The following is a 12,412-nucleotide window of genomic DNA, read 5'->3' on the forward strand; positions in this document are numbered from 1 at the left end:
TTAAAGTGGGCTTAATTTTGGGAAATAGCTCTTGCCTCTCCATGAACAGCAGGAAGCAGATTGTACTGTACATTTTTCTGCCAGTTCTTGACTATGGTGATAGTTAAACCTTTGGATGCTGTCTACCATAGCGCCCTTGGCTTTATTACAGGTGACAGTTTTAATACTCATCACTGCATCCTGTATAAGAAGGTCAGCTGGACCTCACAAAAATCCTGCATACCCACTTCATTACTCCATTCTTGTTTACAAAGCTTGGCTCCACCAGCTTCTAACATACCTAATTTCTCTGTTGAAATATAAAAACATTTTGATACCAAACCCGTTCGCAGGGTGGATTAACTCTTAAGGTCCCGCTTGTCTCCTCAAGGTTTAGTGAATCGACCTTTAGATTTAACGCACCACAGTGATGGAATACCTTACAAAACAAATGACACCTGGATTCCCTGGTGCCGATAGGGTAGTTTAAAACTCTGCTATTAAATGAGTTCACTGATTTGTGCATTTGTTTCAATTGATTATTATAACTTGTTGTAGTAACCTGATGTAAATGTATTTTTAGCTGTCTTGTAGTTTTTATATCTTTTTGTTGTATTGATGGACTTTTTCGGAGCACCATTGTAAATGAGACACTGGTCTCAATTGGGTTCCCCTGATTAAATAAAAGTTCATACAAAATAAAATAAAAATCACCCAGTTTCAGGAGTATTTTTTGAAAATGTTCTAGGAGATCAACCAAATAGAAAGGCTGACGAACCTAAGCCTCTGGCTCAGTGTGATCAGGAGTAGTTTTTTTTCTTCGTGACTATGAACTTGGATTACAGAGAGGCAGGGAGTTCCTGATTGAGCGGCCCACTGGTCTTGTTAAATTCAATGAGCACTGAGCATACCCGTAAAAACATCACGGAATACATAAATCCAATACTCCAATATCCATTAAAAATATCTTCAAGTCTGTCACGCAATGCACATTTCTCTCTCTCTCTCTCTCTCTCTCTCTCTCTCTCTCTCTCTCTCTCTCTCTCTCTCTCTCTCTCTCTCTCTCTCTCTCTCTATCTCTCTCTCTCTCTCTCACTCTCACTCCTTCTCTCACTCTCAAGTCAAATTTCTCTCTCTCTGATGACTTTCTCTGTTAAAAAAAATACAATTAATTTAAGTTTGGTTTTGGGGGGGAACATTGGGGGCTCGGGAGATTTAAAGAACATTTTAAACTCTGTTTTCATTTTTCTGTCTCCCTCTCGTCTTACTGCACCGCTCCCCCACATCAGTAATCCAATACACAGGCTTCTATTGTGCTGAGATGAGAGGCTGGCCTCCTCCACTGCTGGGGACCTGATGCACCTCGCTCCCTCTCACTCTCTCACACTCCCCTCACTCCCTCTCTTGCTCTCTCTACAGCGTAATCTGTGAGGGACTTAAAGGGACCTTATCTCCAGGCTCTACTGCTTCATTTCATGCTTGATTTACTTTAATTTGTCTGATAGGGCACAAGGATTTGGAGAAAGCCCATCTTTGGCTTAGGAGAGGAAGTGAGAGGAAAAAAACACATTTCTCAGGCACATTGTCACAGGTTTTTTACTTCTCCCTCTCTCTCTCTCTCCCTCTCCCTCTCTCTCTCTCTGTCTAGATTTCATGGAGAAGGGAATGATCTTGCTGCTGTGGTGCAGTAGTCTGTTTGAGTGCGTTGGGGGTTTCAAGCTGTTGGAGAATAAAGAGGTTGTAGGGTGTGGAGTGATTTTATGATGTGCTGCAGCCCAGTGATGGATGTGTTAAGTCCTCTCTTAGTCGTACTGTGAGACCGCGTACAGCCCCTGCTGATGGTTCAGGGCTGACCAACCACAAGCTCAAGACTCCGATATACAGTATAGCACTGATATAAATCACCCCATCATTAAAGAAAAGGTTGTGTTCTGTGGACTGAAATCCCAATCCCACAACTGGTCTAGAACCATCTAAATAGCCAATTCCACAAAACACTAATGCAAATAATTAAAATATGCATCTTCATATTAAATCATTCTGTATATAATTGGGAGAATGTGATATGGAGTTGATAAAAAATAAATAAAAACAGGCCTAGAAATGAGCTCAAAGAAATAAATAACAATACTAATGATACAATTTATTCCTTGATTGACTTCCATACTTCCTCAGTAACCTGTGCATGTTTCCTCTGGCCCAAAAGGCTTTATTTTCCTCCCACACACTTCCCATTTTATTTGACCATGATCAGAAAGCTTACATTTCACTCCCCGGGCCTTCCTGTCAAACCCCTGTAGGGTAGGGAGCATCGCTGCTCGGGTCAAGCCTTTCTAGTTCTATTCTTCCTTTAGATCTGCCACTCCCCCCCCACATTTACAAACACCGAAGGCCCTTTCCATTCCGTTGACAGACTTGAATTCAAACATCCGAACTCAAGCAGTCGTCCTCTCCCTCAGTCACTTGAGGAGAAATGGACCACTTCTCATCTTTTTAAGAACATTTTTTTTGTGTGTTGAAAATGCCTAACCACGTGTATAATCTATTTGCGTACACTTCAAACAGACATACCCCGCCAGACACGCCACTATGGGTGTCTTCACGGTACCCAAACCAAAAAAACTGATTTAATGCGTCGCTCAGTTATGTACAGAGCCATGTCATCGTGGAATGCTCTGCCACCAGAGGTGACTCTCGCAAAAAGCAAGTTTAGCTTTAAATTAAAAAAATATATATAACATATTGTATCACTGCGTATCTCGAATTTAACTGTACTGTATATATGAATATGTATATATGAATACTGTATATATGAATACTGTGTAAATAGTACTTTTGTTGCCTCTTGGTGTCTATATAACTCTTATTTTTTTATTCTTCTCTATGAGTGTTCTGTACTTTATCAAGTATTTGTTTGTTTGATCCAAATACACTGAACTCACAAAAGAATATAGGCTAACCTGACTGCGATAATTGAAATTCCCCTCAAGACACGGAATTTACTTAACAGCAGCTGTGTGAACGTTGATAAACAGACTGATGATCCAGCAACGCGTCTTTATCCACGCTGAGGCTTTAATTACTGCCGAGTTGTTTGTTGAGGAGATGATTAATATGCTGGAGGAAAAACCTCCTAATTGAATACCGCAACACTCCAACAATCAGGGAGGAACATGGCGTTTTTTTTTTTTTGAAGATTAGAGGCCTTTATCATTATCGATATGAATATTATTATTAACAGCATTATTTGGTATCTTAGTTAATTCGGCTGACAACCAAGTCCCTCCTCCTCCTCCCTCCCTCGTTCATCCACATAGTGAGAGATCCATCATTTAGACACTGCCTTTATAAACGAGACAAAGTGAGGGTCAGGTGGACAAGTGTGTTGATAATATTCACCAAGGAGGAATTGGAAGTATAGCGAGATATATAATACTAGATTGGCTTGTGTTATGAATGACACTTTCCACACCTTTCAGATCACATTCTGCATGTCAAAAGTCAATCTTCCTGTTCTTACACAGTAAATCAAGGATAGTTGAAATCACAGCTTTTAAAGAAAATGTGGGTTAAATTGAAGAGAGGGATACAATTCCTGGAGTCAGTGTTGATAACTGGAGTTCATTGAGAGTACTTTTAACTCCATTAAGAGTTAACAGAAGTTAAATCTATGGAGTTATTCACAGATTTGGGAGGGGCTTCATTGTCATATTTCCAAGCATGTTCTGTTACAGATAGATTTTTTAAAATTATTTTTAAATCTGTGCTTTGATTGTTTGCATTTGATTGTTAATTATCTTATGCCACACAAAGATAAGAAACATACCGATTGTATTCGTTTGGCAAAAATGTATGTGGTTGGATTTAAAGCAAACGTTAGTGAGATAGTTATTCCAGTTTATGTAGTGTAGGTAGTCTTCATGGACTGGGATTTCTTCCCTACTCTGACAAGCATTCTAAACACAAGTTGTGAGTGACGTAACAGTGCTGGATATCCTCCTGCAAGTTGGCGTCCAACAGAGATTGGATATCACATTGCAAACCAACATAATGTAACACATTAAGACGTTTTCAAATAAGGCTTCACGCACTTAGAACTCAAAGGAAGTGGATTGTTAATTCAAAACAACACAGAAAAGTGTCAAATGGCAAGGGAGTTGATTTAAAAACAACACTGACAATAGTAAAATGGCAAGGGAGCTGATTAAAAACAACACTGACAATAGTAAAATGGCAAGGGAGCTGATTAAAAACAACACTGACAATAGTAAAATGGCAATTGGCGTTAAATTTAAGCGACTCTCTGAAGGTTGGATATCCACTTAATTTAGTGTTGCTTTAACTCCAAAAATATCAACACGATGACAAGAGTAGTTTTAACACAAAACGTGGGTGGGACCATATAAACCCCAAATAGTGTTACATTTGTAGTTGATTTAACTCTTGCTATTTAACTGAGTACATTTCCAATATGGCACTTTCAAAAATACCTTTCAGATGTACACATATACTATACAGTAGATGTATCCTATATCCCTGACTTCATCACTTCACATAACTATCTCCTTTCAATAACACATTTCACTTGTAGGACTATATACATGTACTATATATACAGTATTTACATACATCCCTGGCTTCACCACATCACCTACTGTAATATATCTAAAGTAAAGAGACTGTCTCCCACTGTATCTTCCTGCTCTTACATTTCCAATCCACTCTAGCCCAATGTGGCCGGGCTGGTCTCGCCACTGGTTTACACCCGCTTTGCTCTCCGCCAGTCCCCCTGTGAAAAGGCTTTAGGGACTCAATCATGGGGACTTTGATGTCGTCTGGAGCTGTAATGATTTAACATTGTTCCAGGGATTTCTCTAATCCAACACTGCCATTAAAATCCATTTTCCATCCCCATCCCTCCTCCGATCCTCCCAGGCCCTCGTTACTTGCTGCTGCATCTGTGTCGCTCCTCCGTCTCACTTTGTCTCCCTCGCTCTCTCTCATTATCCATCTCTCTCTCGCTCTACTCTCTCCTGAAACGTATTATTGGACTTATTATTGGACAGGATCAAATGTACATTCCTTGGCAGTTGGAAAAAGTTATATCCAAGTCAGAGTGGTTGGTGGTGATAATGAATGTTGGAAGTCAATTGAAACTGTATGCCTACAGGCGTATTATTATAGATTGATTATAGAATAGGTTTGTGATTATATAACACATTTATATTTCACTGTTAGGAAGATATAACGTTGACAGGACACCACAATTGACATCGAAGTAAAAAATCTCCATTAAAAAATGTCATATTTGTTTAAATTTCAAGATTCATATATAAAATATGTTGTATCCCATCAGAGGAAAGTGTGTATAACAACCCTTTCATATACTGTATTTATTCCCTAAGCCAGTGATTCTCAAACCTCTCCTCGGGGACCATCAGACATGTAACAATTTTGCTATAGCCCAGAACTAACTCGCCTGATTCACCTAGTCAAGTGTTTCATGATTAGTTGACCATTTGAATCAGGTCTGCTAGCTGTGGAATAGTTCAAATACTTGGAACGACTGGGGGTCCCACGGGAGAGGTTTGAAAAACCCTTCCCTAAGCAACCTCACCAAAGAGCAGCAAAATCTTGGAGAAAAATACATATTTCTAAACGATCAGATAAAAGGCAGTGTAGCTCATTACTGACATGGACATGATTCTTTATCTCCTTTTAATCATGTTCTGCCCTGAAGGAGAGCGGAGAGAGAGGAGATACCACACTGACTGTAGTAATCTGGGACAAAGACTGAATGTCTGTCTGTGCTAGTAATATCACACTAGACAATGGCTACAAAACCATGAAAAGATATAAACCAGATATGCCAGGTCCTTTACGTTTATGATTTGTGTTTGTTCCGGTTAATTAACCAACTCATAAGTCCACACCTTCAGCAAATTTTGATGAAGTTGTGGTGGACTTATGAGTTGGTTAATTAATCGGTATAGTGTAGTGTGTGTGTGTGCGTGCATGTGTGTGTGCGTGCGTGTTGTCTTACTTGGTCCGTCCCACTCGTCCTTGTTCGGTGGCCTTACGTCCGACTTCCCACTGTGTCCATCGTCAACCTGTGATTTTGATTGTCCACCATCTTCTTCACCTGAGGAAGGATAGTTCAGAGGTCAGCCTCACTCGGCAGCAAAGGGGCCATCTAATGGTAACATCGACTTGGTTATTTTACAGTCAACCTGCTATTCATTTAGAAATGAAATGGTTATTACACAAATATATATTTTTTTAAACTGTTGAAATATGACCTGCAAACTAAAGCATTAGCCGAGTGTATGCTATCTAACTGACGCTGTTCATACTGGGAATGAATGCAGCAAAAGAGAGAGAGATGTGGTATAGAGTTCACAAGTATGACATTAAGCTGTGCTCCTTGAGCAACATAAACTGGAGTAAATGTCTGATGTGTGTTTATTACGATGCAGTGATGTAACAGGGATGTTCTGCGAAACTAACAGGAAAAGTTAAACATCGGTTGAATGAAGGACATGAGGAAGATTACAGAGAGATTTGCAAAACTACTGTGCACAGCTGCTAGCCTGGTATTAATCTATTATTGGTTTAACTGTACTGACGTCTGCTAGAAGGAGTTTGTATTGTAAGGAAGGATGAAATGGAGTTAGCTTGGCTGGGCCTAGAAAAAAATGAACTCTGTCTTTCTGTTTAAAATGAATGATAACCCTGATATTACAGCCGTAACTGTATGCGCCTGACTGGTCGACGTCTACATAAAGTATGAGACTGACTCCTCTGCTGATGTTAGGTATGTCGGAAGCTTATGAAGCAGGGCTTTGTGAACAAAAAGAGCGTAATGATGTGATCTACATGACTTTAAAGACGGGCCGGCCAATGTTTTGGTAAAGAATGCAGTGATGAGTAATAAAACGGTCTCCTGTGATAAAACAAAGGGTGCTATGACAAACAGCATCCAGGGGTTTAAGAGTAGTGGCAGCTGCAATTTCATAAATAGTATCACCGTAATCAAGAACAGATAGAAAGGTTGACTGCACAATCTGCTTCCTGCTGACTAGAGAGAGGCAACATCTGTTTCTATAAAAAAAAGCCCACTTTAAATCTTAGCTTCTTAACGAGCTCATTCGTATGCTTTTTTAACATTAAATCATTATCAATTCAAATGCGAAGGTATTTGAATGCAGGGACTTGTTCGATTATAGAACCATCTGAGGAGTGAAGCTGCAAAACCGGACTGTGGCCATGACACAGCCAGGTCAGAAGTCAGAGCAATTGCATACATAGTAGTACACCATACAGTATATTCAAAACTATGCTATTTCATCCACACCCGTTGCTGACAGGCGTATAAAACCGAGCACACCGCCATGAAATCTCCATAGATGAACATTGGCAGTAGAATTGCCTTACTGAAGAGCTAAGTGACTTTCAACGTGGTTACCGTCATAGGATTCCACCTTTCCAACAAGTCAGTTCATCAAATTTCTGCCCTGCTACAGCTGCCCCGGTCAATTGTAAGTGCCGTTATTGTGAAGTGGAAACGTCTATGAGCAACAACGGCTCTGCCGCGAAGTGGTAGGCCACACAAGCTCACAGAACGGGACCACCGAGTGCTGAAGCGCTTAGTGCGTAAAATTGTCTGTCCTCGGTTGCAACACTCACTACCGCTTTCCAAACTGCCTCTGGAAGCAATGTCAGCACTGTTTGTCGGGAGCTTCATGAAATTGGTTTTCATGGCCGAGCAGCCGCAAACAAGTCTAAGATCACCACACACAATGCCAAGCGTCGGCTGGAGTGGTGTAAAGCTCGCCATCATTGGACTCTGGAGTAGTGGAAACGCGTTCTCTGGAGTGATGAATCACGCTTCACCATCTGGCAGTCCGATGGACAAATCTAGGTTTGGCGGTTGCCAGGAGAACGCAACCTGCCCCAATGCATAGTACCAACTGTAAAGTTTGGTGGAGTAGGAATAATGGCCTGGGGCTGTTTTTCATGGTTCGGGCTAGGCCCCTTAGTTTCAGTGAAGGGAAATCTTAAGGCTACAGCATACAATGACATTCTAGATGATTCTACGCTTCCAACTTTGTGGTAACAGTTTGGGGGAGGCCCTTTCCTGTTTTAGCATGACAATTCCCCCATGCACAAAGCGAGGTCCATACAGAAACGGTTTGTCGAGATCATGTGGAAGAACTTGACTGACCTGCAAAGAGACCTGACCTCAACCCCATCAAACACCTTTTGGATGAATTGACACGCCAACTGTGAGCCAGGCCTAATCGCCCAACACAAGTCCCTGCAGTAATGTTCCAACATCTAATGGAAAGCATTCCCAGCAGAGTGGAGTTTGTTATGGCAGGAAAGGGGGGACCAACTCCATATTAATGCCGATGATTTTGGAATGAGATGTTCGACGAGCAAGTGTCCATATACTTTTGGTAATTTAGTGTACATGTAAAATATATCAAATACATGTCTTCACCTGTAGACAAATATAATTTCCACGAGCACACACAATTACAAAAAAGCAGGTGGCCAAAACATTTTAAATTCCATTTGTAGCTAGAAATAAATGCACTGAAACATTGTCCCTTTCATTCCTTAACAGCAAGAACAAAAGGAACGCATAATGAATAACTGCAACACCAATTTGAAAGATTTCCCTTTTGAAGATTTCTTCCTTGCAAGGTAGTTAGTTTATAAAGTTTGCTGTCTCCAAACTTTCTTGAACGCAGGAAATATTGAAATACATTTCAAGGGAAGATTCATCATTTTTAAATAACATATGTACCATTTAAACAGCAAGTGAATTTAAAAAGGCCTGGGGTTGTTGAATTCCAGTACGGGAGACGGCAGATATAACATCCTCCCCTCAATGACTCTGGAGCAGTGCGCAAATTAGCCTTGTGTGATCGTAAGGTGTGGCCAGGAGAAATGTGTGTAATTTAATTTCAGTTCAAAGAGCTAGTGATAGTATACTGTAGCTCGGGATGTTGAAACCCTGCAGCGATCATGTTGTTATTGACCTTCTATGACGAATACATTTGTTAGTAAAGAATACGTTTTTCTCAATATCGCACTTCTTGTTGGAATTGTATTCTAGAATGAAAAGGAAAAGGATGATCCTCCAGCAACGGAGAATGACGGGGGGAGGTGTGGAGAGGTGGAGAGAAAGAGAGGGAAGGAGTGATGGATTCACTCTAGGTGGGTGTTACTGGAGGTGTCGAAGAGGGGAATGGAAGATGATTGAGTTTAAGGTTGTTTGTTGTTCCTTCTTTGGGGTATTGGTACGAAAGCCAACTAACTGCCAGTCCCATCAGTTAGATCCAGACGGTATAAAAACTTCAGTGCATTTTTCGAGACATTTTGCAGGATAATAAAACAAAAAAACTTTGACGACAATTTATTTCCTTATTGGTTAGACTTTTTCAAAAGAGGTGAGGGATCTCAACAGTTATCAGGTGTTACAGTATATAAAGAAGCCAACATAAATACTCTGGCTAGCATAATACAAAGTAGAAGCATCACCTTTGCTGCCTGAGTCATCTGCATCTTTCACACTTTTGCGCTCGGCACCATCAGAGAGGTTCTCATCCATAGAGTCTTCATAAGACAGTGCCACTTTCTCCTCTAATTCACAAAACATCTGGCCCCCTTCCACAGCAACTTCCAAAAAGGGGGAGAGAGAACAAAACAGAGAGAGATCGAGAGAGTGAGAAAATTCAACATACCAATTAGGATCTGGCGAAAAAATACTTGAATCAGTTATAGGACCCATTGCCCTTTATGGTTGTGAGGTCTGGGGTCCGCTCACCAACCAATAATTCACAAAACGGTACAAACACCCAATTGAGACTCTGCATGCAGGATTCTGCAAAAATATCCTTAGTGTACAACGTAAAACACTATATTGTCACGGATCCCTCCGTCATTACGCACACTAATTGTTTAAATGTGCCCTTTGGTTTCCATTGGGCTGTCGATTACTGTTCCAATGTCCGTTGGTCGTGTGAGTACCTGTGCTGTGTTTTGGCTTTCGTGCCGCTTGTATTGTGCAGATGATTACGGGTCTCGCCCCGGTGTATTTATTCAAGGAACTCCTCGCTCTTTTTTGGGGTTTCAACCCTGTGTTTTGCATACGTGTTTGTTTGGTCTTCGTCCCCGTGCCTTTACATGGCACGCTGTAATTTGGGTAATTAAAAAAAAAAAAAGATTACGCATTCCTGCACCTGTCTCCCGATCCCTTTATACCAACGTGACACAAATAATGCACACAGAGCAGAATTAGGCCGATACCCGCTAATGATCAAAATCCAGAAAAGAGTCGTTAAATTCTACAACCACCTAAAAGGAAGCGATTCCCAAACCTTCCATAACAAAGCCATCACCTACAGAGAGATGAGCTTGGAGAAGAGTCCCCCAAGCAAGCTGGTCCTGGAGCTCTGTTCACAAACACAAACAGACCCCACAGAGCATCAGGACAGCAACTCAATTAGACCTAACCAAATCATGAGAAAACAAAAAGATAATTACTTGACACATTGGAAAGAATTAACAAAAAACAAAAAAACGAGAATGATATTTGGCCCTAAACAGAGAGTACGCAGTGGCAGAATACCTGACCACTGTGACTGACCCAAACTTAAGGAAAGCTTTGACTATGTACAGATTCAGTGAGCATAGCCTTACAATTGAAAAAAGCCGCCATCGGCAGACCTTGCTCTCATTTTGTGGGCACACTGCCCACAAAATGAGGTGGAAACTGAGCTGCACTTCCAAACCTCCAGCCAAATGTATGACCATATTAGAGACACATATTTCCCTCCGACTACACAGACCCACAAAGAATTTGGGAGAAATAACCCAGTGTGTCATTACAGCAGCAAGATTTGTGACTTGTTGCCACAAAAAAAGGACAACCAGTGAAGAACAAACACCATTGTAAATACAACCCATATTTGTTTATTTATTTTCCCTTTTGTGCTTTAACTATTTGCACATAATATGACATTTGAAATGTCTTTATTCTTTTGGAACTTTTGTGAGTGTAATGTTCACTGTTCATTTTTTAAATTGTTTATTACACTTTTGTTTATGATCTATTTCACATACTTTGGCAATGTAAACATATGTTTCCCCTGCCATTAAAGCCCCTTAAATTGAACTGAGCGTGAGAGAGAGAGAGATGACAGTCAGTTCAAGCATTCCCAAAATAAGATGTCCACATCAATGATCAATACAATCTGCCTTCACAGAGGTCTTCCCTCTTCTCAGGCGGAGATTAGACTAGAATAATAGAAAACATTTTTAATCAAGAGAGAAATAGGTTGATACAACCAATGGGTTCTACTTCACTCTGCTTTTAAATTCTGAATAAAAGCATATTCTACACAACAAAGTGGTTCTTCCACAGTGAGCAAAACAGGAACTGATCCAAAAGCCTAAGGTTGCACTGCAGGGCTAAATATTCACAAAAGCAAAAACAAGCCACTGAAGGTAGTCAGAACATAACACACTTTTTTATCTGCCAGTACAATGTTGATTTTTTTCATTTACTCCTGATGCCTTCGGGAAGTTCATATTTGATTAATTTTCCTCCCCTCCACACAATTGTACTCATTTAAATCCCAATGATTCATTATTGCTCCGAGCTACGCAAATTCTTTGATATTTGTGTATTCCTGTTTTTGCTTTAATCAGGGGCGGTGAAGGAATCGCGGCTACCTACCTGCCTGAATGAATTAGTTCAGGACATTTCACCTTTGAAATACTGTATGACATTTTTTCAAGTCATTTGAAACTTTGCATATTTACATTAGAATTTATGTCCTTGGAGTCTGACTGAGGATACATGAGGTGTAAAGAGAATATTGGTTTTGCACCACAAACGTAGTGTGTGTGTGTGTGTGTGTGTGTGTGTGTGTGTGTGTGTGTGTGTGTGTGTGTGTGTGTGTGTGTGTGTGTGTGTGTGTGTGTGTGTGTGTGCGTGCGTGCGTGCGTGCGTGCGTGCGTGCGTGCGGGTGTGTTCTTCTAGTTTTGACGCACCTGGACTACTTTTCAGTCGTGTAGAGCCATGACATAGAGACATGACTACATGGACATCTATTCCACATCTATTCCAAGCAGTAGAATCAGATTTTAAAAAACAGGTAAAAATACACCTTATGGAACAGCGGGGACTGTGAAGAGACACACACAGGCACAGACACACATACACATGATAAGACACGAACTCTACACACACGGACACATGGATGTTTTATTGTAAATACTGTATGTGATCGTGGAGTAGTGGCCTGAGGGAACACACTAAATGTATTGCGTAAAGTGTTATGAAATGTAATGTCATGTAAAAATTTTACCTGTATATAACTGTTAATGTTGATGGACCCCAGGATGGGGATCCTTAATA

At 40.6% G+C, this 12,412-nt stretch overlaps 1 protein-coding gene across 1 annotated transcript in view; it reads right to left on the bottom strand.

The window, feature by feature from the left end:
* Positions 1–12,412, bottom strand: part of LOC120022401 (zinc finger protein ZFPM2-like) — a 107,943-nt gene that overhangs the window by 60,756 nt on the left and 34,775 nt on the right. The window contains exons 9-10 of the mRNA XM_038966289.1: positions 9,529–9,666; positions 6,023–6,121 (exon numbers count right to left, since the gene is read on the bottom strand). Of these exons, the coding sequence (XP_038822217.1) occupies positions 6,023–6,121; positions 9,529–9,666 (237 nt within the window). The remainder of the gene's footprint in view (positions 1–6,022; positions 6,122–9,528; positions 9,667–12,412) is intronic.

Source organism: Salvelinus namaycush, chromosome 27 (genome assembly GCF_016432855.1).
Source record: "Salvelinus namaycush isolate Seneca chromosome 27, SaNama_1.0, whole genome shotgun sequence".
Taxonomy (NCBI): Eukaryota; Metazoa; Chordata; class Actinopteri; order Salmoniformes; family Salmonidae; genus Salvelinus; species Salvelinus namaycush.